The 25,367-nt window shown below is 38.6% G+C and overlaps 2 protein-coding genes across 6 annotated transcripts in view; one reads left to right on the top strand and one right to left on the bottom strand.

Annotated features, from left to right (window-relative positions):
- ARHGAP28 (Rho GTPase activating protein 28) overlaps positions 1–9,457 on the top strand; it is a 74,111-nt gene extending 64,654 nt beyond the window's left edge. For both annotated transcript variants that reach the window (XM_074878607.1, XM_074878615.1), the window contains 6 exons: positions 627–709; positions 2,549–2,746; positions 3,466–3,609; positions 5,722–5,876; positions 6,490–6,554; positions 8,433–9,457. In XM_074878607.1, coding sequence (XP_074734708.1) covers positions 627–709; positions 2,549–2,746; positions 3,466–3,609; positions 5,722–5,876; positions 6,490–6,554; positions 8,433–8,524 — 737 coding nt within the window. In that variant the 3' untranslated portion in view covers positions 8,525–9,457. The remainder of the gene's footprint in view (positions 1–626; positions 710–2,548; positions 2,747–3,465; positions 3,610–5,721; positions 5,877–6,489; positions 6,555–8,432) is intronic.
- Positions 9,458–13,488: 4,031 nt separating this feature from the next.
- Positions 13,489–25,367, bottom strand: part of LAMA1 (laminin subunit alpha 1) — a 101,739-nt gene continuing 89,860 nt past the window's right edge. The window contains exons 54-63 of one of the 4 annotated variants that reach the window (XM_074878581.1): positions 24,671–24,822; positions 23,973–24,158; positions 23,341–23,503; positions 22,101–22,213; positions 20,811–21,000; positions 18,663–18,821; positions 17,485–17,638; positions 16,742–16,875; positions 15,717–15,939; positions 13,489–14,040 (exon numbers count right to left, since the gene is read on the bottom strand). In XM_074878581.1, coding sequence (XP_074734682.1) covers positions 13,880–14,040; positions 15,717–15,939; positions 16,742–16,875; positions 17,485–17,638; positions 18,663–18,821; positions 20,811–21,000; positions 22,101–22,213; positions 23,341–23,503; positions 23,973–24,158; positions 24,671–24,822 — 1,635 coding nt within the window. In that variant the 3' untranslated portion in view covers positions 13,489–13,879. Of the gene's footprint in view, positions 14,041–15,716; positions 15,940–16,741; positions 16,876–17,484; positions 17,639–18,662; positions 18,822–20,810; positions 21,001–21,047; positions 21,795–21,883; positions 22,214–23,340; positions 23,504–23,972; positions 24,159–24,670; positions 24,823–25,367 lie in introns of those variants that run through there. The other 3 variants (XR_012630127.1, XR_012630126.1, XR_012630129.1) reach the window with 3 other exon arrangements.

Below are 25,367 nucleotides of genomic sequence, written 5' to 3'. Positions count from 1 at the left end.
GTCTCATCCACCCTGAGTGGAAACAAACGACAGAGTTATTCTTCCCATCTTCTCCAACCCAGTTCTTCTAGTGAGCATTGCACAGTATCAATATATACCAACTGCTGAAAACATGATGGTGTTTTGTAACTGACAAGGGGCTCTACATTTAACTAGAGTGCTAGACTTGGGCAAATACTTTTTAAGTTATAAGCAATCAATCTCCACTCCAATAGCACAAGCATTTGGCAAATTACTCAATAACAGTAGTACGAAAATTTTCTAAAAAAAAAAATCCATTTCGGTTTGAAAGGGAGAAAATACTTGATTCATATTCACAACACATTCTAATCATGATATCAAAGAGAAACTGGCTAGTACTGAAAAATACGGGCTCCTTGATATTTAGACAGAATTTTATAAAGCCTTGTCTCCCCCTGTGACAAAGACCCAAGATGATGAGGAAAAGCCCACTCATTAAATAGTTTTTTATATTTGGGAAAAACGTTATTGCTACTCAACACCTAAACATGCTAGTCTCAACCTGGCAATGGTTGCTGTGTTTCTAGAACTGCTGACCAACAAGGTTTTAGAAAAAAAAGAATTGCAACTGCGATTTCAAAAATAATAATTATTCATATTCTTAGAAATCTCCAAGATCAAGTTACAGCTACAAGCTTTGCATCTGTTGATCATGCTGCTGCCTGAGGCCAACAGAGACACAGCCAAGGTAAGTTCTTCATTTGTTATCACCTGCCATCTGTGTGCTTTTGACTTTTAAATGAGAGACCCTTTTTTTTCTAACAGTCAGTGGTCAGACACTGCACTGTGAAGGTATTCATCTGTGTTTTTAATAATTTCCTTGAAAAAACGTTCCAGTTCCCTGGCTGTCTTTACGAGCAATTAAGAAATAGTTACTGGAGGTGTCCAACTGCTGGTGTCAGTAAATGCCTCCCAGGCATCATTTATTCTGGAGCTTCTGTTTCAGAGGCATGTTCCTCACATAGTTTGGAAAAAGAAGGTCCAGTTTTGGGTTTTCTATATAACTGGAACTTTCCAGAATGAAGCTAAATGAGAAGGTGCCCCCAAGGAGCTCACCTAGTACAATCCCAGTGCTGAAAGGGCTTCCAGGGCACTGGACCACACTAGAAGAGGTAGTCCGAAATAAAAACCCCTGAAATATGCTTTTATAGCATGGATGTCAGCATCTCAGGCTCAGCTGGTTTGCCTTACAAACCCATGCCCACACCCATGTACTACTTCCTGATACAGACACAGTGGTTACAAGCACTTTGGGGGCTAGGGAAATCCCAGATCTGACTGCAGCTATGTCCTGACCCTAAGAGACACTTGTTGCATCTTGTTTCCACGTAAAGGAAACCTGGGTGAACAAGATGCCTGGGAGCTCACAGACATTTCATCAGGTTCACTGTTCATCAGTACTCTGCAGGTCCCCCACCTCTGGAAGTTTCCCACTGGCCAGTTGAGATGTAGCTTTATGAGGACAGGTGCCTTCTTTACCTGCATTTATTTATTCAATAACAAGCGGAAAGAACAACCTTCTTTAAAGCATTTGGAAGTCTACTACTGCTCTGTGAAGAATGGGGGTTATTTCTACTATCAAAGTCCACATCAATATAGAGCTGTATACATAAAACACATGCTTGATGAGTCGTCTTTATTATTACTAGGCTTTTATATGAATATCAAAGTGATGATGAAACTGAATGCATCTCTACTTGCTATCTATAATGACATTTTAGAAATTTTTCTAAGCAGTTTCTGTTTTGTAATTCCCGGGTTTGTAAAAATGTTTTAACTGCAATGTTAGGGTAAAAAAAGACGATGGTTTTAATGGTATGGTGTTGCAAAAGGACTCATTGTCAGACTCCAACTCTACCCACAGCTGCAGTCCATCCTGTTCAGTCACTCCAGAAAAATTCTGAATAAACTGCCCAAAAGGGAAATTAGTTTCCTTTGACTCTGCCATGCATGTGCAGAAGTGACATCAACGAACAATCACTGAGCTTTTCTTGCTTTCATTATCCCAGAATAAAAGTCTGGGGTTGTCCTGGTTTCTGCTGGCAGAATTCCTCAGAATTTCCTCAGATTATATCACATATGGGACTGATGCACATTTGGAGCAAGGCTGATCACTCTGGTGACTGTGATATAAACAGCCTTGGCCAGACACATCAAAATGGACACCTTGAAATCTACGAAGAAATCAACTATTCCATTGCAACATCTCTATCCTTTACTACAGGATTTGGAGCCTTAGTGCAGACACTGTACTTGACTTATAAGTTTGGGATTATGCTCTAAGTGATAGATAATTTATTAATATGTATTTTGATAACATTAACTGATTGACACAGGTGGTTGTGCCAGAAAATATCAGAGTAATCCAAATTAGAATGCAAAAAACCCTAAATTTCACCTCCAAGTGCAAATATAGCAGATTCTGAGCCAGACATGTGCATTTGAAAATGCTGCATTTAAGAAAACTTAAAAAAACCCTAAGTAAACTATTTTGTGAGACTCAGCATAACAAGTGTTGGTTTTCTAGGCCTTTCTTCAGTTCCTGAAGAAGGTGGTTGCTAATGAAGGAAAAAATAAAATGAATTTGTGGAATGTTTCTATGATTGTTGCACCAAACCTCTTCATCTACAAAGGGAAACGTGCTAACCAACAAGAAATGCAGGCAGCCGCCACCACAGCGCACATTGTACGGCTTTTAATTCGGTATCAGGACATCCTGTGGACAGTGAGTAATGCTGGTTCCCTCTTTATGGCTCCAGTATAGTGAGATGTTTTTCTGTATGCAGCAGCTCTGTAGAAATCAGACTAAACTGACCTTCCTAGAAGAAACAGTTAGCTATTCTTTGGAAACTGGCTGGAGTCTTCTATATCTAGAATGGTATAGGGTGACAGATAACTCTGGATGGCGATTTACCTCACCTATCTAAGACATCCATTTTACCAAGAATTGCCACCTGGAGGTACCTATCCCACACCATTGTTTATACAGAAGAATGCATAGGAGAATGATTCATCTAGATACCTAGGTGACGTATTTAAACTTGAATGAGATTAAATGACTATTTAAAGTCTAGCCCATCATAATATGGGCCAAAAATATGTACTATTTGCTGGACTTCCAAAAGTTGGCATGAAAATCATGACAGCCTCAGCTTGTTTCCTTACGACAGAGGGAGGGTATAATGGGGATTTCAAAGACTACCTCCTAATAAAGTTCCTACAACTGCAATCATCACTATAAAGTTTCCTTTGGTATGAAAAATGATCTACAGTTTCACCAAAGGAATAACTATAGGTTGTTAGAGGGAGCTACTAAATGTATATATCTTCTGGGAATAAATAGAGCTTCTGCTGCTTAAAATTTGGTGCCTTTCTAAAACCCCAACACCAATTTTATGGGGAAAAAATTATTGTATATTCTCAGCTCTCATTTCCTCCCTTTAGGTCCCATCCTTCCTGATTTCCCAAGTGAGAAAAACAAATGAGGCAGCAATGAACAACAGCAAGAGGCAGCTGATGTTTGACAAAGGAGTGAGAAAACTTCTGAGGAGAAAGACCATGGAACGGGAGAGACCTGAAAGACCAGAGGTGTGATAAAAACATATAATTTTCAAGGGCAGCTTTAACTAGCCTCCCTTCTTTCTTATCTCATAAAAGCTTATGGGGGCAGGGAGGAAATTTTGCCATAAAAAATAAGCTGATTTTGGAGCTATCTTGAAAGATGTGCCTTCCAGTCCAACATCCTGATAAGACAAAGCTTTGGGGATTGATTGAGAAAAGGTGAGGAAGACAGAATCATTTCTAGCAGCCCAGGCTATGAACTGTTACAAACACATGCTGGTTTTGTACCTGTTTTATAAGAAAATAGTCATATGTGGACTGTCCTTGACAGCATGATCTGTAGCTGTTCAACAAATGCATGGATCTGTAGTTGAGTTAATTGCACTTACCCATGCCTTGGTCTAGGCCACTAGACATTCTCCTTGCAAGCTTTAGTCTTACGGCTTTGCACTAACTTCCTAAGCAGAGAGAAAAATCCAGTTTGCCTAACATAGACACCAAAACTGGGTCTAAATTTTAGGCACCTAATGAAGTAGTTTGTGTTGTTATTCCCCATATAGTCATAGCAGAGAGGTGGATACTTTTGGGGATTTCCAGAGCTCCAGGTGCAGTTCAGTCTCAGGAAAGTCTGATACAAATATCTTTCTTTGGATGTCTTAAAGTCACCAACATTTCTCCACTGCCTAGATATGGAGTTTAGGAACTTCCTTGAGGTATGCTACTTCAATAGACACCTAAAATTAACTTACTTATTAGGTGTAACATATAATTCGGGCAACAAACATGCACAACATATACAGTCCCTACAGCAGTTTATATGTAGTATTTCCATGTAACTACCTTTAATAATCTGGAGAGAAAGTCTTTGGAGTGTTCCATGGAGGTTTAAAAGAATGGAGATTGGTGAATTGTAAGAGGAATAAACAAGGAACTGGTCAAGGACTCTGTAGTTATTGAAGAATAGTCTTGAAGAACGAAAGAAAAGACAGATTAGGAAGGAATGCTATTAAGCATTTATAAGAAATAGAGGATAAGCCACTTAATACAGACAACAGAGAAAATGCAGAAGGGAACGTCTGGGAAAAAATAGAAAAAGAAATTATATGTATGAATTGTGAATCCATGTTAATACAGCTTTTCGGAGAATTTGTTTGTCAGCACTGACTGAAATATATTGTGGGTAGGACACACATTTTTGCTGCAGATGGAGACAGAGATGTTTGTTTAACATGGCAGTGTAGACTACTGTGTTGCAAAACTGTATTCACCCTGGAACAAATACAGTGAGAGCTTCTGAGGAGAGTCAGTTACTGCAGTCACTGCACCTTTGGGAAGACAAGTTCATTGGTCATAGTAATTGGCTTTGCATCTCATGAAAACAAGACTAGCCATGGCAGGTAGCTGAAATATGAAGGGTAAATGGGAGGGAAACTCTGTTTGGATAACTGAGTTGAATTTTGAGAGCACTTAACACAATCCCTGGGTCTCAGATGTTCTAAATTACACAGGGATAGAGACTGGGGAGACTATTGTACTCTGCTCAGCATGGTATTAACTGGATTACAACTGGAATGCAAACCTTGCTAATTGATTTATCTGTCATTAATCATGGAAGAGTGCATAAACTTCATAGATGGTCGTTTGAACCCTACACAAGGTCAAGTTTCAAATTAACAAAAACCATATGGTACTTCTATATTTTGCTGTACATACGCTTCAATCTAGTTGAGGCTATAGGAAGCAGAAACAGAGAACTGAATCTTCATGCCTCAGGAGAATTTCATCTTTAAAAGGAAGTGCAGATACTCCTTATCATTTTTACGTATTTTTAAATAAGCAGTTGGTTCACTGACCACGTTAACAGAAATAACTTAAAAAGTCTCAGATAACAACTTGACTCAATATTACTGCAAGCAGTTAAAATTCAAGACTTTTACTTTATTCTGCATGCATTTATGTGATACTTACCAAGCAGTTTGTGTCTTTGTGTTGTATGACTTTAAATACGTTCTTTGAATAATCAAGCGAATCCAGAACAGTGATTTTTGCAAGCAACCTCAAAAAGAGTTGCAGAACTGCTTCTGAATGGAGCTAGAGCACTATTTGCCTTGGTCTTACTCTACTGAATATTGATTTTAGGGAGCTGTCACTTTTCCCCCATACCTGCAGTCTGACATACCCGAGGGGGTGATAAGAGTTTATGCTCCACTGCATTCAAAAGTCTCTATGGCAATTCAACTCAACAGCCAAACAAAAGCCAAAGACATCCTGGCTCGATTCCACTGTGAAAACAGGTGGGTAAATCAGAACATTTTGTTTTTCCTGAAGAATAATGTCAGAACCATTAATGAATAGATTGTTCCCTTTTCAAAGACCCATTGTGTTACAGAACTCTTTTTCTAATCTAAAATTGCTAATTTATGGTTATGTCAGTAAAAAAAATTTTAACAACTTATTTTATTCTTTATATTTTACTTGATAATTGGCTCCTATACAGAATCAATCTGACCTCTGTTATGCCACTACTAAAAACATACATTTTATGGACTTGCTGTATAAAGAACCCATAAAACGTTAATGTTTTTATTTCTGTGAGTTGATAATTATTAACAGTTATGGGAAATGGTAAATTCTATCTGAAAGTCTTTTCTGCAAAGTCTTCCCATGTTACCACATAATTCTGTTCTTTAAATAAATAATAAAATAGAAGATTTAGTTAACTGCGACACAGTAATCTACCTCTGTAGCAGATTCAGTATTCTGCAGTGCTCCATTTGGTAAAAGTCCTTGCTTTTGACAAGTAAGTTCACAGGGGTAAAAATATCAATTTTTAGCTTAACATAGATGGCAGTTGATAAGGCAGTGGTTATAACAGAAAGACAGACTGAAGGTTTTCTTCCATCCTAGCCGCGGATCATCACAGAACACGAGAGGCCAGATCCAAAGTTTACATGAAATTGGAGGAAATATAGGTAGGTCTCATTTTTGAAAATTCAATTCTGAATGTCCTTAGCCTCCTAAAACACCTCAGGGCAGTGCTGTTTTCACACAGCTGGGTCTCTTCTACCCTCCAGTCCATCTGCAGGAAAGGAGCCTGACCCAAAAGCTGTTAAAATCAATGTAACGATTCCTTCTGACTCCAGCATGACTGGAGGGGCACCCTGCAGGAGATAGTGGCCTGATGGCTGGATCTCAGCAGGACTCCTGGCAGTCTTGCCAAATTCATCTGACCTTTCGCTTACCACTTTCACTCTCATGACTGAGCATTTTTCCATGGTCAAGAGATCCTTAGTCTTCCTCTCGCGAGCACATTCCACTTTGCTGTCAAGCCTTTTCCCAAGACCTATTTCTTTCTCACTGTATTTAAGTGTCAACCTCCCCCAAATGAAAAAACACTGAACTGAGAACTCAACCCCTGCATGTATGGGTGTACTATACTCTTACTAATCCATGTGTTTTATTTAGATTGTAATTTCCTTGCAGTAGGGATTTTGTCTTCTTCTGTGTTTCATGCAGTGACATTTTTGTAGTAACAACAACTGTGGCTTTCCACACAAGTTCCTGGCCTAAAAAAGCTCAAAAAACAGATTTTAGTTTGATCTTGCACAGTCCTGACTCTCTCTTTTCTCTATTCATATTAAAATTCTGGATGGTCTGTTGGAGACTTTTGTCAACTGTCTGATTAGATTATTCCTTGATTCTTCTAGATTCAGCTCTGAACAGTTTCCATAAAGTTGTTACAAAACATCACGGACTTGATTCAGCATCAGTCAAGAAGCAAAGTCTTTATTACTGAAGATATACAAAGCTAAATCTGATTAGTGATTTGTTTTGCCTGGCTAAACAGAATGACCAACTGATGTTAAAAGAGGAGAAGATCCTAAGGGTCTTGTGAAACAGTCCCAAGTACTCCCACCACCCTCTTTCAAAAATCTGGACATTTAATTTGCATCTTCATTTAAAATTATTTTTATAGTCCTATATCTTTCAGGGTACCTTAGTCCACTGATTATACATTAATTCATTTATATTGCTTTCATTTGAATAAAATCATTAGGACCCCAGTGACTTTCTAAGTAACTGTACAAAACTTTTACCACAATCTTTTGTGTCACAGCAATGTAACCTCACCAGTTAAATGGCTTCACCATCCGGCAAAAATGCAATATAGTCCAACAAATCAACTTAACTGAAGAATTTATTGCCTTATTACTCAATGAAAAGGCATCAAATCCCTCTTTCTGTGGCAAAGGCAGAAAGACTCCCCAAACCACCCAACTCCTATTCCCAGTTACCACCTAACGAAACCCTTAAACGGCCAGACTTCAGAGGACTATTTTATTTTTAAACCAGCAAAACAGCAGCTGCCAAAAAGCTTGATATAGTCCCTATATTTCTTTGCAAAATCCTAGCTGGATGGGAACACCTGGTTTACAGGAGCTACTTTTTTAGCATCTAGAAATAGTATAGAAACAAAGTCACAGAGTTGCAATTTGAGCCCAGTAAATCCAAAGAAATAGAAAAAAACTACTGTGGCACGTAGAGTAACAGTGTTGTTAGTGCATAATATCTGTTCACGGTTTGATTAAATGCCTTGTCCATAACTCAGTGTAATTCAGGGCATCCTGTCTGGAAGTGAAAGTGAATTCATGACTCTCACTGAGTAAAATCACTGACAAAATTACTAAAGCCCCTGTCCGTATCCAGGCAAGATGTTAGCAGGACAAACCAAACTAGGCTCGCTATGTGCAAGTTGGAGATACATTCAAGGACATTTTAACATAGCTCTGTGCCATTTACTAATGGGCTCAAAACACCCTGTGATTCATGGCTGTCGATTTCCGTTTCAGGTCAGCACTGTTTGGATCCAGATGCATACATGTTAGATGTTTACCGTGCAAATCCTCAGGCAGAATGGGTGATAAAACCAAAAGCAAGCTGAAGCAGAAGGCTGCGGCATACTGGACAAAAGCCAAATGGACAACAATGATGCCTGTCATTTTAAGAAGCTCTTGGCAGAGACGAAACAAAATGGTAGCTACAGGACATCATTCCTTCCTACTGTACTATCCAACTGACGTTCGCTATGTACTACTTTTGGTATAAGCATTATCACTCCAGTTTCTGGACTGTCTGAAAATATCACATCAGTTATGCTTTTATATGGGTTAGACTTGTGCCAGTTGGCCCAGGAGTTAAGGACAGACCAAGGTACGGTGCACAGAAAACAACCACCTGTCACATGCAGAATTGCTTGTTTCCTGACCTGGTGGTAGAACATGAATTTTTTGAAAGAATCCAGTGACATCCACGGATACATGAAACACTACCGACCACAGCATAACACAGAAGCATCACGGACTTCAAAAAGAGAAGGTATCTGTCAAGTGTGGAAGAGAGGAGCTCAACCTGCAGCAGTGCCAGGACATAGCTGTGTGACAAAATCAAACCTTTCTGCTGAAAGTAAACCTGTACAGTGTGTATTACTGCAATATTTATGTCTCTGTCACTCCTCATGAGTACCTGATGCTGGGGGAGGGAGGGAGGCAAGAAGAACTACTGTATAGACAGCTATACTGCTTTATGTATGTACCACTGTATATATTACTACAAGTCTTCCAAAATCATCTGTCTGGATCACGTTACTGTGTGCAATTGTAGCGCCACAAACTATTTTCTCCTTCCTTCCCCTGTTGCACACACAAGCTTCAGGAGACAAATGCTGGGTGAGAAAGGGCATATTCCCCTGGCTCTACCTTTTACTTGATACTCTCAGATTTAAGTCTGTGTAATGCCATAATATGAGATATGTGTTAATTGTGCCACTTACAGCCATCATCTTTTTTGTTAAACATTATCGTTTTTTAATTTGTAACCTAATTCTTTTTTGTTTGTTTATTTTAGCTTTAATATGTAAGCAACTTTTATACTATTCAGCTGCATTGAGAAGAGAGATCTTTGTCCAGATCTTGTATAATATAGCATGGAGAAGAAAAAGAGCTTCCAATGAGCTGAGGGATTTAATACTCTTATTTAACACATCAGGGCCTTGAAACCATAGCCAAACTAGGCCCAGTTGTTCTGGGGGTTTTACAAACACATAGCAAATTGCAGCTCCTTTTACAGATGGCATGCAGTCTATGAAAACACACAGGCAGACAAGAGAACAGTGGGCTGCAATCACACTGGGAATGCAGCATAGCAAATGTAAGACAGTATGTCTAGTTTGTAGCCAGTCACAAGGATCACTATTCTTCACCTAATCCTCTCGTTTTGGGCTACACTTTATAGAACTAAAGTGTGTTTAATGAGTAGGGAAATCACAAGTCTCTGGAAAACAGCAAGGGGTTTTTTTTACATCTTTTCCTTATGCAAAAAATGGGAACTAATGCCTTCAACTGCACGGCAACATCTCTGTCATTGGATGATGATATTGCACAATGAATTCACCCCCAGTCTGAGCAGTGGGTTTTGTTCCTGATCTGGACACACAGATGAGGCAGAAGCTGGTGCTCTGTTTACCGGGTAGCAATGTAAAAGCATTCTGAAACAAGTCCTCCAGGTGTCCTGCAGAGAAAGCCTGTAACTTGCGATGCTCTGCTGAAGCTGTGCAAAGAAGTTTTGCACATTCTAGAAACCCTACTTCCGGTTCATAGTTAAACATGTTCCCCAGTAGTTAACTTTCATTGTTAGTATTCAGTGAAAGAAATCAACATTGAATTAGTAATTTTACCAGCAACAGTAAAGTCTACCGAGAGCAGATCCCGCCTTTCTTTTTTACCTTATTGAGACTAAAAAATGATAAAGTTTAGCAACATTACCCTTTCATTTTCTTTAAAATAGTGAAATTTTAAGTTACTTTTTTTTTTCCTTAACACTAATGGATGCATATTTGCAGCCAGAAAAAGATCAGGACAGTTTTATTATAAAATACACTGCTCATTTTGACAACTATTTATTTTAAGCATATTAGAGATAGATCTGTGGTTTGTTCATAGGACTAAGCATAACTGTTTTGTCAAGTGCTTTGTTCCTGATTCCCTTTAGTTCCCTCTGTGGCAATGGACAACTCTTTCTACTATGCTGCCCTTCTCTTTTAGCTGTAAAACAGGACTAGTATTTTCCTTATAAAGGTAACATGAGAATTAGTTGAGTTAAATTCTGTTCTCAGATACAGCTAAACGATTCCCCAAGCAGAACAGGAGTTATAAACATCCATCTTGGAAGGACGAACTCAGCAAAGGGATTTTATGTGGAAAGTGCTTTGAATACGAAGAGCATCATATAAATGCTAAGCATCATTGTATTTATAGCTAACGAAAGCTTTTATGACTATACAGAAAGCCTAAGCATTAACTAAAGAATCTGAAATATTGTAGCAAATGAGATAACTTTCTACAGGACTTTCAGACAAATACATTGACCTCCTCCATCTTGCCCACTCCCTTCACTCTGTGTTCTCAATGGCCGCGCAAGGCAAAGTACAGAGCACACATGTTCACAGCATCACCCTGAAACGATGACTTCATCAAAGTTATTTCTGAAATAGATCTCACTGTATTCCATACAGGATACAAGGGCTTTTTGGAAGACTTTCACCTTTTACCACTTTGCAACTTAGGAAAGCCAAATCAGATGTAATGAAATCCATCCTGTGAACACTTGTTTTATACTAAAATTGCTTATTACTTTAGAAGACATGCATATTAGCAAATGAACTAGATTGTACGTACAGTGCCCAAACTACTACGTGGCCAAATACCTGCCGTCTCTGAAACAGAATGGCAAAATTCTTTTTTGATACAAATGGAGCTAGTGACCCATGTGTACTGTGGTTAATACTGTTACACATTAAGTTGTTTTGTCTTGTTGTGGTACGCTAACTTGATTTAATATGCAGCAGACAAACTGAACAATCTCTATGACATTTGTGAATACGAGGTTTCAACTTTAGGCCTTATATTTTGAAATGCTGGTGGAGGCACTGGGAATTTTATTCCTCCTAACAGCAATTGAAGCCAAAACCAAGTCATGATAGGATTGTCACCTAACAAAAAGCAACATATGTGGAAAGCTATTAAGAAAGTGGTAGCAAGCAGGGAGAAACTTAATCAGCAAACTCCAAAGATGGCTCAAGAATTTATGTACTCTATGGTTCTACAAAGACAGCATTTTGCATATCAACACATAGAGAGAGTGTATTGCAAGAAGTAGGTATTGGAAACAGACTGGAATGCTCTAACCTGTTCGTGCAGCTAATGTCATTAGAATGTGTGCATGTGTGCAAATGTGTCTGTGTCTGTGTATAATATTAAACTACCTCATTCTGCATTTTCCAGGAAAAATATTTTGGCTTAGAGTTTTGCTATTCCAAAACTTTCTATTATTAATAGAAAATAAAACCTCTCCACTAGTCTTTTACATTGATAAAATGTTTCTCCTTCTAAGGGGCAAGATTTGGAAATTACCAAAAAATATCAAGAGACATATTTCAGGATATGGATGAAATTTTATCCAAACCACATTGCCCCAATTACTGATTGTAATGTGAACCATATGAGATCAGATCTTGGGGTTAATAGACAACAAATATACTGTGTTTCAGTTTTTATTTTTCAATGGCTTTCCATTAATGTGTGTCTTCTCTAGAAAATAATACGATGCCACTAATCAAAGCAAAATGTCTGTATGTACGTTTCTCTTACAATCCTCATTATGTGTTTTGTTGAAGTAAGCCCACGCGTAAGTGTATTTGTACAGCAGAATGCGTCCATTGTATTGTATCCATGTCAAAAATAAAAACAATACCAACAAAGAAAGCTCTTCAAATCTAAACACGTGGTTTTCACATAGAAGCAGGTGACAGACATTGCAAAAAAGCAGTTGTGAATCTGTCTTAAAAGCAATTCTGTTGTTATAGCACCTGAACAGCTAGCTACACAGAGGACCACATTCTGCCATCCTTCCTCGAGTGGAGCAGTTCTTTGCTCTCAGACTACCTCAATGGAAGGTACAAAATGACACTGCTTGGAACCCTGCCACATTGAAAGCAATGACAAACTGCTTTAGGGTTTCACCTGGGCCAGTATTTTTTAAACTAGTATGATACACGTAGAGCAAAACTGACTTTAGAATGAATTGTAAAAATTCATAGTAAAAGCCAAACAAAATTTTAAGGAGCAAACAAAAATACTGCTAGTTCAAAGAGAAAAAAGGAGATGGAAGTGTCTTGTAAAGAACTATTATAGATGCATCTTGAAGTACAAAACATGTTTGTCACTGTTCAATGATCCAGACAGTTGATGAATGGATGTCCTTACCTGGGTCAGATCAAGCACATGTCCCCCAAACCTGGCTCAAGAGCAACTACTAAACAACTCATTTTAGAAACAGAGGCAGGCACAGTAGGAAAAGGTAAAGACAAAACTACTGACTGGTCTGTGAATTAGGAATCGCACAGCACCAAAGGTCCTTCCTTGTGTCCTGTAAGAAATACAGTTTTCCCAAGAAAGATGCATTAGTTCTTATTGCCAAAATACATGGTTGTTCCCAAGCCAGATCCAAATTGTTTCTTTACCAACACAACATTTCATATGTGTCTCTGTGCTGTGGAGTTGCTGCTTGTCCTGTAGCTGATGACATGAAAACATAAGCAGGAACATAATCCTCCTAGACAATGTGGCTATAACAGGTGTCAGAAGCACTGGATATTAAGGCAGAAGGAAAAGGGATTGGAGCTACCATGTAAAGTATAAATAAGAAAATTCTATTCATTAGACTCTGAATCTGAGACCTTCAAAATTATGCCTTTTCTCTCCTGCTCCCTCTGCTGGAGGCTATCCACTTGTACTTTTTAATTCTTTGCCACCTGGCTCTTTTTCTTCTGAAATGTATGGACAACTGAACTACATGAAATAATGCACAGTTTATTGTAGTTTTATTATGTGGTCGAAAATTATTACCTTTTTATAAAACGACCAACACACAACAAAATGAAATACTGTCAAGTAATCAAAAGAAAACATACTGTAAACACTGATTAATACAAATTCCCAAATGAAAAATATGCAATTAATGCCACTAACATTGTAGTAGAGGTATTTGTTGTTTAAAACCATTTAGTTAAAATGCAGACACAGAGCTTCTGACAAAAAAAAAAAATTATGACCTGAGTTGGAAAACAACCAGAAAATCAGAGATGCAGGCTCTCACCAATTCTTTTCATTACAAAAAGAGAATGAAAAATAACAGATCAACAAAAAACTCCTCTCTCAGTCCAGACAGGCTTTGCTGCAGTTCAGTGCTCAGCCCCAGGGCAGGAATGAGGAAAGACTCCACGCAGGTCAAAAGCTCTGCTGAAGTCAAACAATTCTGCCTGTTGGCCCTTGGTCAACACGAGGTTCCTCAAACAGCCATGGAATGAGATCTTGCTTGTGAGGCAGTTTTGCTTCACATCAGCTGAAAAACAAATGTGAAATATGTAGAATATATTTCCAGTGAACTTAACAAGACAAAGATCCAGGTTATTATTCAACTGCTTCCCCTCCCTCCTAAACAAGAAATAAAACCAACACCTGAAGAGCACCAAGTTCCACATGTTTGGATGATCAGGGACATCCCACCATGGACAGTCACTGCCGCCTTCAAGTGTAAGCCACACACTGGGATAACTTGTGCAGAGTTTGCAGAAATAATTTGTTCCAGGGACAATGGGACATAAGAGAGGGGAAAAGAGAGGAGAAAGCCACTCTACATAGGTATCTACAAAGTGAGTTAAAATTGAAACTGGCAGAATAGGAAGCAACAGCTGAGCTGTACAGAGTCATGGATTCCCCTGGCAAACCAAAACACGAGGCTGGTAGAGAGTCCAACTCTTTTTTTCATACAGCCTGTGAAAAAATTCATTCCATTACTGCAGTACTCAACTAAACTGAAGAATTTCTCTCTTCTCTATGAACCCTAATCTTTATAGATGGAGCACTGAAGGAACAATTAGTATCACATTACCCTATTTTTTTTTTAAAAAGAAAAGGTTCATAAGATGCTGATAATGCCACTTTGGTATTCGAGGAAGACCAAATACTAATCAAGATCTGGTTAATCAGCATTAATTCATTTTTCATAAAGCACCAAATCTTTGTCCAACAGAAGGCTCTGTAACATTTCAAGCTATTATCCCTAAAGCTTTCCAAATATTTAAAAGCTGAGTTTGCCCTTCAGACCTCATCGCTGTTTTCACACAAATGAAAATATCTGAACTGGTAACTGTAACAGCTGTTTCAGAGACAAATGTATATGGGCATTTTATGCTATGTTTAAATGCATAAGATATTCAAAACCATACAAAGCCTACTCATTCCCAGTACTGATGTGTTCATTAAAAAGTATGCTTGCAAAAAGGCCAAACTCATGACGTTCAAAATTTGATCCTTTTAATTGACACATTGTCTTGGCTCAAACTATCAACTAATGAGTTCCACAACTTAATTGAAAAGTAATTCAATTATATATTTTTTGTGTTACTATCTGTTTATATTACCATCATAGTATGACTGACAGACTTCAGAAGGGAATTTGCACAGAATGAGGGAAATGTATGTTCATCTGCAGTGGCTTGACTTCTGCCTGCACAGTCCCTGGTTCAAAACATTAGCAAAAGTAAAGCAGAGAAGAGCACTATAGAAACCTTGCTTAGATGAATGCAAAGGAAAGCCTTAATATGAATCTGACTGCAAGAGAACCACACCTCAACATACACAGACAGGGATGTTGTGAAGCCTGAGAGAGACTGTGAAAGACAAACCATGTGGAGGAAATCGTTCTCAGAAACTAAGGAACAGGTTTGTGTAGGAAAGTGATACGAGTTCAGTTGATCTTGCCAACACACTCAACAGCTAAATTCAGTCCTCCACAAAGACAGTATACACAAATATTAACATACTGTGATCTCAGCGACAATGTGGAAAATGGTAACTATGACTTATAACTCAATAATGAACTTCATAAATCAGAGAGAGAGCATGAGGGAAAGGCAGCGGGGTAGGGGGGAGAGAGTCCACGTATTAAGAGTCATTCTTACGGGAGAGAGTGAGAGCAGGAGGGAGAGGAGGGAAGAGAAATATTATTGTACCTACCAGGATAGCCTCCAACATAAATGGGATTGTTTGTATCTGCAGATGTTGACTGGATGTAGGGATTATCAGTCTGAACCAAATTCCCATCAATTATCAGCGAGATGCGATGTTTGCTTTTGTTTGCTTGAAGCTTGTGCCATTTTCCATCACACAAACTATTTGTGCCTCTTGGTTCATATATAGCTGTTATTCTGCCAGCTCCATTGTTGACATGGAATAAAACCTGTATAAACAGCCAGATGCCAATAAAGATATAAAGTAAGAATACATGAACTTATTTGCCTAGATAAAAGCACAATCATGCTGGTGCAGAGATTTCCATTTCAATAAATGTTTGGCAATCATGCAAAGCTAATGTTTACTTTGATGGATAGAGTGCATCCTTATTAAGTATCTTTAAGTGATTTAGATCTACCCATGCAATGGTCCGTTGGGTTAGCTTTGGAATACCTCACTTGGAATTTCAATGTTTCTTACAAATACAAATCAAGTAATTTTCTTACAAAAGCTGAGACTTCAAATCTGAAAGAAGATCCACTGTATCTAACTGAAGAGAAAGAATGGACTGAAAGCACTTCTCACTGCCGATACATGTATTGATTTATTTCTTGTATTTATTTTTCAAAGCAGTAGACATTTCCTCAACTCTGTGGTGAGGATTAATATGTAAATATTAACTGAGAAACTATGTCCCACAGAAACAGTGATACTTAACACTGTCTCTAGCTAGGAAGTTTTGAATAAAAAATGAGCTATTTCTGAGAAAAGGAAATACTTAAGAGCAAACAAGTATACATTTTTTATGCAGGAGATGAGTGGAGAATTATGTATTGATTGTTAAAAGGTTTATGGAGCATAATGGCCAGTACTAGTAGAGAGTGAGTTAATTGCTCATGAATACTGAAGAAGAGATTACAAAACAGTGTGCTTTCTACATACAGTAATATGTTTATCAAGGACAAGTGTAGCTCTGTGGCAGAAAAAGTATTAAGCTACAAGAAAGATGTATATACAGGGCAGCCTACCTTGCCATTTACAATCTCTAGTCCAATGGCATCAACCTTAGCACTGCTGACCCCAAGGAGAACACCATGCACCACTGTTGTACGAAACTCCAGTGTGATGTTCACATCAGACCGCACTTTGTAACCTTCTCTGACTGAAAAGAAGTTATAAGCTTCTAACAGAAGACTTGTAACCAACAGTACAAAATAAATACATACATTGTCACTAAAAGGACTAAAAAGCTTGTTAATTACTCTACTGTGATATGACCTTGCAGAACCTCGGGCAAGTTAATTTTTCCAAAGCATAATTCACATTTTATACTGGAAAAGATAAATTCCTAAGTAAGTTTACTTTCATTAATTTAGATTTAATACCTCCTATCTCATTTGTAAGAAACAGTAAAGAGCACAAATGTAATCCTTCATGTTACTTCACAAGTCCCCTATGTCTTTTGTCTCTGTACTTTTTAACAGACCTTAACATCATGAACATGGATATTCTTAGCTGAAGAAAGAGGTAGTTCATTTCTTTCCCAGTGCTAGAATCATTAGCTCTTTCATTTGTGGAAGATAGCCCTTTGCAGAAATGACCACTTTGGGACATATGGAATAAAGGGACTCAGTTAGAAATACATATGCAGGGCATGTACTCTTTGTGTGAGGAGTCAATTAATTACACACAGTTCCAGCAGCACCTAAAAAGAGTACATTTTCATTAACATTAATTCAGTAAGGTACTGCTTTCTTTTAATGACACTTACCAAGAGCAGCAAAGCCACTCCCATCAAAGAAAGTACCGTCCTGCACTGTTACATAGCATTTATTCACAGCAAAGATGGAGACAGGGCTCTCGTCATCCAGTTGTTTGCTATTAATCGTCATGTTACCAATGCAGGCAGGAATACTGTGAGTCACCTAAACATATTGAAAAATAAAAGTTAATGTGGAATACAAACTGCTGCAATGCTCTCTTTAGTGATTCACCTAATATTACTGTAAACAAAAAATTCTCTGTACAAAACACAGCAGGATCTAAAATACGTATGTAATTATATTCCTATTATTACATATATAAGCTTACAAATGTACATGATGTCTTAGAGTCAAAAAAAATTGTTTAGAAACACAGTATACACTTTCTATAACATATAGAATTGTATTTGCTTGACTGTGAGCAGGGATACGCCCAACAGTTAAAGACATTCCAAACATGCTTCAGCAAATTAACCAGTAAATCAAGATTTTGTATGACATTTTGCAAGTATAAGATCACCAGAGTCTTATCCAGCAAAAAGATTCATTAGAATTTCTCAGTATTACTATTTTCAGCAACTGTAGATCCAAAGTATTAAAATATTTGTTAGTGCCGTTATCCAATTAAAAAGCATGTGTGAAGAAAGTATGCCCAGGAATTCAGAAACAGTTATCACCGGAATCCTCCCTGAGATAATGAGCTGCACAAGAAGGAAGGCAACAAAAACCTACCCTCTAAAAGCATGTGTAAAAAGTATGTTTTAATCTCAGATAGCTAAACCCAGCCTTTCAGAGATATTTAAGGCATCTAATTCTTATTTGAATGCAACAGGACTTAGGTACCAAAATGTCTAAGATTCTAGGTCATATTTTTATCTCATACTTGAAACACAGGATTTTATATTCTTTATCTGGTTTTAACAGAAAGATTGATAGAAGAAAAAAATCTATTAAGGGCTATTACTAAAACACAAGCATACAAGATCTAGCTAGAGGCGTTAAGCCATAGAAAGCTGGAAAGATTTATCTAGTAAAGGGTCATTACTTTCTTTGTTGTTTCTTTCCCCAAGTACTTCTTTTTGCTCCTGTCAGAGACAGGATACTGCATTAGATGGGTTTGATGCAGTATGCTCATTCTAGTTTTGCAAAATATCAAGAGACGTCCCACCACCCCAAACCTTCTCACATTCCCAAGATTCTTCGGCACGTAGTCTAAGGGCAGTCCTCCCACGTAGAGCTTCCCCTCCACATCTAAAGTGCTACCATCTCCCAGAGCACTGACTGCTATCAATTCCTGTCCATCCACAATGATTATACCTCTTCTTTTAACGTATTCCGTCTTTATCTGGAAAAAATGAGAGCATGCAAACATGAATCAGCAAACTGAATCAGTTACCTAGTCATCATTTGTCACAGAAGTAAGCAAAACGCTTTCTTAGTGGTTAGACTGCTCAGACATACTGTACCGAGGCATCCTCTTGAAATTCACCATGAGGCTGAGACCATTTCAGAACACAACTGAGCAGCTAAACTACTCTCTTGACCTCCCCAGGGCTCACAATGATTGTATGTTGTCCTGCGTAAGTTTTTCAGTGTCTTAACAATCATTACTCAAAACCACTAGTTTATTGTCTTAGGATAGGAGTACATCACTCAGTTTGCAGAGGGGAGTACTGTGCTGGTCTTCTGCAATTATTGTGCTGCCCACCAGCTGAGCCATCTTAGCTTTCTGAAGTGCACGCTCCTACGCTGTAATTTTATGATGGGCAGTGCTGAATTTGCTATGACCAAAAAGCTTTCCAGTTCTGTCCATCTTGTTCATTCACACCCCTATGCTTTCCTTGCACTATTACTCACATGCAGATGAGGGACTTTATTTGAAGTCAGCTAGCCATTTATTCTTCCTTGCTTGCTTTTAGTCCCACTCAGAATCCTGACCAGGTTCAACATGAGGTTTCACAAACCCCTGGGTTGCTAAGGGCATAAAGCGGTACAGCAGGGTGATATGAGCAGATGGCAGAGAATGGAAAGAAGTGGTGCTTCTTTTGGCAGCACTGCATATTAGCTTAAATTGATTGTAGGCTACTGCCATAATAACCCCAGCTGTGAAGTAGTGTGACTCAGCCTTAATCTCCAAAAAAAGGTTCAAGCTCATGTTTTTATGTCCTGGGTAGTAAAGGTAGATCAGCTCTCATATGGAATCTGTTCATCTCTTGAAAAGTGGATAGTGTGAGTATGAGTTTTATGTGAGTATATTTAGTTTTAAACATGCAGCTGTAAATCCTGAAGTGTTCTTCCTTTCAGGGTAGGCAGCAGAGCTTAACTGTGATATCTCTCTCTGAAAGTTAAGTTCACATTTGCTTTATTTATCTTAGTTTTTGCTGTTTTTTCTTCTGCTAATTATCTACAAAAAGCAAAAATAACACTGCTAATTCCCAAGGCACCTAGGAGACGTGGCAGCTTTGTGTCATCAATCACTTTGTCCCACAGAAGCCACTTCCTGGAGTTAAGGCTTCACATATGGATATAGGAAGGGAAGTTTAGCAGGATGAATATTGTCATCCTCACCTGTCTTAAGAAAAAGTAATGTGGTCAGAGTTGCTTTTAAAATTCATGCAGATATCACAGTCATTTCTCATGAAGAAAGCCAGGGCCAGCAGCAGGTGGGTTGCTCAGAGGAACTGGGCCACTAGAGGTTGGCACAGTGGGTTTGTACAGAAGGTCCTGAATGCTATGTGACACCTGAAAACTGTAGCCATAATTTCTTCTCAAACTCTCTTTAGGCCATGTCCTCCCGCTCCAGCCTACATTCATTCCAAATGTCTTTCTCACGTTGCATCAACCAAGGAAAGGAAAAAGTGCTTCCCTGTTAGCACTAGCTGCTATGACATGCTCAGGTATTAGGTGATAAGTGGGAGAAAGGAGAAACTGTTCACCCACAAATCTCTTTCACCCTGTCATACACTCAGTTGCAAGTCTTTGGTGACATAGAGCATGGAAAGCTCTGTGTGAAAAAAGGCAAAGTTTCGAGACCTCTCTGCTGGGTTGTTCTCCAGTGAATATGACCATTATTATACAGTTGGTGAACTATTTTCTTTCTAAATTATTTATTTCTAAATAATCTGAGATACCTGACAGTAGTTGGATGCTGGAATTGATGCATAATTAATGAGAATTTCAAAAGGAAATAATTATACTCAAACACAAGTTATCTGAATGGTTTCATGACTGTGTTTGCCTTTGAAACACAGAAAGCGTACAGGAAAGGCAGAGAAAAACCATCCCAGTAACTCCAGGGAAGAGAAAATGGAGTACAAGATTGGTGACTACCTACCGTATGCCATTTTCCATCACTGATAAAAGCAGAGTGAAAAGCTACTGCTTTTCCTTTGCCTAGATCAAATGAGAAATAGAGCTGTCCCCCATGAAGCTGCAGGGCTGCATAATCAGCTTGGTTCTGGTGAGCCATGTAGTAAATCAGGCCACTGGAGGCAAAGGTTCTGAGATTCAGCTGGACAGAAAGTCTAGACAATAAAAATCCAGTGTTACTGAAAGGTATTTCTTCTGCATTGATAAAAAGCTTTTCTGGAGGCAGAGAACAGCCTCAACCAATTTATTATTATGAAAGGAAATTTATTATTACAAAGACCAGAAAAGTAGAATTTGCATTGATTCTAAGAAAGCATAGCCTATAATGTATTTCATAATAGAAATCAGTGCTGTACCTGTCAGAGACAGAAAAAGTGCTTGTCACAGAGTGAGCTGGGCTTTAAGAGGGACAGGCTCAGCTGTTTGCAACTGTAGGCTTGCCTATTGCCCCAGAAAAAGAACGAATACCCGGATAATGTGATGGCATCCATTACTATTAGCCAGGCTTGCTGGGATATAATGGGCAGACTGAGAACAGAGGGAGGCTTAAAAGGTAGAGGAGCTGATTGAGCCATTTGTTATGGAGATGCTGGGTTCAGACTACATAGCATCAATCCTCTGCAATGTCCTTATGTTCAGTAGTTGCAACAGAAAGGCTAGAAAAAGGCTCTTTTCTCAATGCCTGCAGAGGCTTCCTGAATTGAAAGAAGCATATGCAAGTGGCTTGCAGGTGGTGTTTTGGGGACCTTGATGGGAGCCCCTCAAACAACTAAGAGTGACAGGGAGACTATCACACATTAAGTCTCAACAGAATGATTCTTCTCACTAGTCTTGGCTCCTTCAGTGACCTGTGGAGTAAAGCAGACACGGAAGGTGCAATTGCAGAAAATCCAAAGGAGAGGGTGAGATTTTATCCTCATCAGTCAAAGGAGCAGAGACCAGCTGAGCTCTGTATATGGAAAACAGAAATCAAAATACTTAGAGAAGGTACGGTGGGGGTCTTAAGTCTGAGGGGAAAAAAAAACGCAGAACTCTTACCATGAGTTAAACTCACGACCACAAACCTGGGAAAGACACATTAAATTACATTGTGGTGGTCATGATACCTTCTTCCATGGGAACCCATAGAAACCTGAAGCAAGAGCCATGTTCAAAGCTGGTACTGCCGTGATCATTCATGAAAACTATCACTGCACTTCTTGTAGCTCAATACAGATAAGACACGGTGTGCATGTGTGACTCAGGGTATACTCACTTCTTCCGAACAGTAGACTGATTGAAGAGCAGTGTCAAGTGGCTGCCTTTGGCAAGTCCAAACTGATGGGCACCTTGAACATGATCAGGTAGCTCATCTTTTGCACAAACTACCTGTTAATGAAAGGACTTTATTCAGAAGAATAGTGTCAGGTGCAGACCAGCAAGTGCTGAGTGGCAACATGCCTATTCAGAACTTTGTAAAGAGAAAAACTGAGCCACATGACTGCCACAAAGTATACAGCAACATCAACTAGCTAAACTCCCAACCATTCTGAGCTATCTTTAGGCTCAAAAATAATTAGTTGTAATGATTAAGCTATGTCTCATGGACAGGAGTGGTCTTTTCTACTGAGAAATGTTTGTAGTTTGAGAAGTATTCATTCACCATTTGTCTTAATTGATAGCCGTTTCGATAACAAATGCAGGAAGACAGAGAAAATTTCAGTGTGAAAATCTTATAGACTTGGTAGAAATATTTTCCCATTGAGTGAGAATGCACATTTTTGTTATGATTTGCGAGATGGAGAGCTGAGTAACAAAGTATATGAGCCAATGCTATACTTTAGCTCCAAGATGGGGAGCTTAATTTCTTTTTATAGCCACAGTTGTATGAAATGTATAAAATCCTGCTTTCTGTTGCCACAGAAAAATGATTTCAGGATGCTTTGGAAACACTTCATTATAAAGATGTGCAGCTGCAGAAGGAGAGAAGTAATGCTGCCTTCTCTCTTGGGAACAGGGACTGTGTGAGAGGAAACAGGTGCCATGCAAGCTGCATTCAGACACTGTGTGCCTCTGGAATGGTTTGTGCCTTCTCTTTGACACAGAGCAGAGACTGCATGTGTGTGACCAGAAAAATGTGAATGCTGAATTGCACAGCTGATGCAAATCTCAGCACACAGCCACTTTGGTAGGAACACACTAAAGATAATATTTACTGTCAAGTCCTTCTGCTGGGGATTATCACTCCACTTTTCTTTTTTAGTGTTGCTGCCTGAACAATGATAAACCTAACTACATTTCCCTTCCAAAAGGCCAACAGGCTGCTACAAAGGTTTATACCACAGTTTTTCTGTAAGAAATAATAATTTCAAATACACAGTCATTGAACCATGCCACACCATAGAAGAGGCAAATATCCACAGTCCACACTTTGAAAATTCCCCACAAAGCTAAAACGCATCTTTCTGTTGAACACTTTCCTAGAAGAGGCAATAGAGCTTTGCTGTAATACATACTTTTTTTGTATCTGTAAGAGGCCTCAGGGGAACTGGTAAAGCCTGAAGTTCAAGTTGAATCTCAATGTCTTCTGGCTGCGTGGCTGGTTTAGGCTTCTCCGACAAAAAGCAGCTGTTCATATCCACATGTTCATACTTCATGGAAGTGGTGAAATACAAAAGCCTGTGTTTTTTAAAAAAATACATTTTAAGAAATGAAATCCCAAATCCCTACACTTCCCAAGCACAAGGAGAGTATTTTACAGGGTCTTTTACTATTAACAGGAGAAAGGGAAAGAAGTGTCATGGTGGGTCAAAAAGATTGAGAAATGGCAAATAATCTGTCCATAAAACAGTATGAATAGACAATATTCTTGGAAAACCATTCTATCTGTGAATGCAGATGAAGCTATAGTAGAAAAAGTTGCATTTTGTGCAGCATCTCTATACTTTAAAGACATTTTTAATGCTATTTGGAGATGTAGCTGGTAATATTCATTTTCTGCCTGTTGTAATGCCCAGATGATCAGTATCATGCCTGTATTATGTTAAAAACCAGGCAAATGGACAATGTCATGAAAGACATCACAAACTACAACTAATAATTACTATCCACAGTTTTCCAAAACAGGGCAGTTACCCCTCTGACTTACTCCTTGTTAAAAATAAGATTGCTGATACAGCCATGAAAGGAGCCAGCCATTTTCAGCCCTAAGATGCCCTCTCCTGCTGGAATGCCACCAGCATAGAAGTTGGAAATATTCATGGGGCTCATTTCTGCTGATGAACCAAGTCTCAGTTCTGCAGGGTTACTTTCATCCACCTGTACAGTTATGATCCTGAAAAAGATAAAGTAGGGAAAACATTGAACAAGGGCCTTAGACATTCATTTTTAAATGAAAAACATTCCTTTCATACTCAAAAATGTCCTGTTCTAAGAAATAAAGGTTCCATCACTTTAATAATCCTTTCAATGTCTTAAAACTAGAAGACCTACTTCTTTAGATATTTGACAAAACTCTACCTGTTAAAAATTATCTTTCTAAATTATTTTGATAGGTATCTTTCAAAACTATTTTGATACCTGTATTTTTTCTAATACTATGTAGTGCACTTTACTCAAGTAGCCCAAGCTGTCTAGAGATTTTGAGAGCTTTTAACTACAACTGCATCAGTGGCTGTATGCTGTATACAATTACCATGTAAATCAGAACACCTCCATTAACAGCAAAAAACACAGCCCTTATTGTTCCACCTAATGAGCTAGCAAAGGCAGCTCCTCAGAGAGTGCAGTGAACTGACAAGAGCATACAATAATTAAACAGGTAGCACTGTTCGCAGTCACATGTACCTCTTATTCCGGATTAGGATGACAGAGTGTTCTTGTCCATCACTGTATGTTCCATTAGCGGACTGAAGAATTACTTTTCTAGTACTTGCTCTATCTCCAGCATTAACATGCACTGCAAGATGACCATCAATCAGCATGATGGAAAAGAAGGGCTGTGGATTTAACCAGAAGATTAATTTTTAACTATAACTCAGTTTCCTGTTACTCATTCAGTGTTCAAATAGAACATACTTCAGAAAAAATAACCTCCAACTTTGTTGTAAATAAACTTTTTAATGAAACCCAAAGACTAGTAGGCATGCAGTAGCACCTCTCAGAGTTCAAAGCCTTATAACAGAAAACATGAAAGCTGGAAATTTCTCTGGTCATGATAAAAATTCAGGTTAAAATGCAGGAGTTTTTTTAATACCACCACCATCCTACTCCCCTTAGAGGTAGGAAATAAGAAGGGGCAGGTGTTTCTACTAAGACTCTGTCCTTGGATTCCAGGAGCTACAAAACAGTCCACCAGCTATGAGATAGCTGTTTATCTCAAATCCCTCAATAACTACTTCTGACTAACAGAAGTGGAAAGTAATACTGTGTGCATTTCATGTGCAGTTTTATTCCTTGTTGCAAAAGCATTCTGGGTCCTAGTAAACTGATCCTTCACCTCTCCTCTGCAACAATGAATATTCTCTGTTCCCCATCTAGCCTC

This window comes from Strix uralensis, chromosome 1, assembly GCF_047716275.1.
Source record: "Strix uralensis isolate ZFMK-TIS-50842 chromosome 1, bStrUra1, whole genome shotgun sequence".
NCBI lineage: Eukaryota > Metazoa > Chordata > Aves > Strigiformes > Strigidae > Strix > Strix uralensis.
This window is presented reverse-complemented; position numbering and strand designations above follow the sequence as displayed.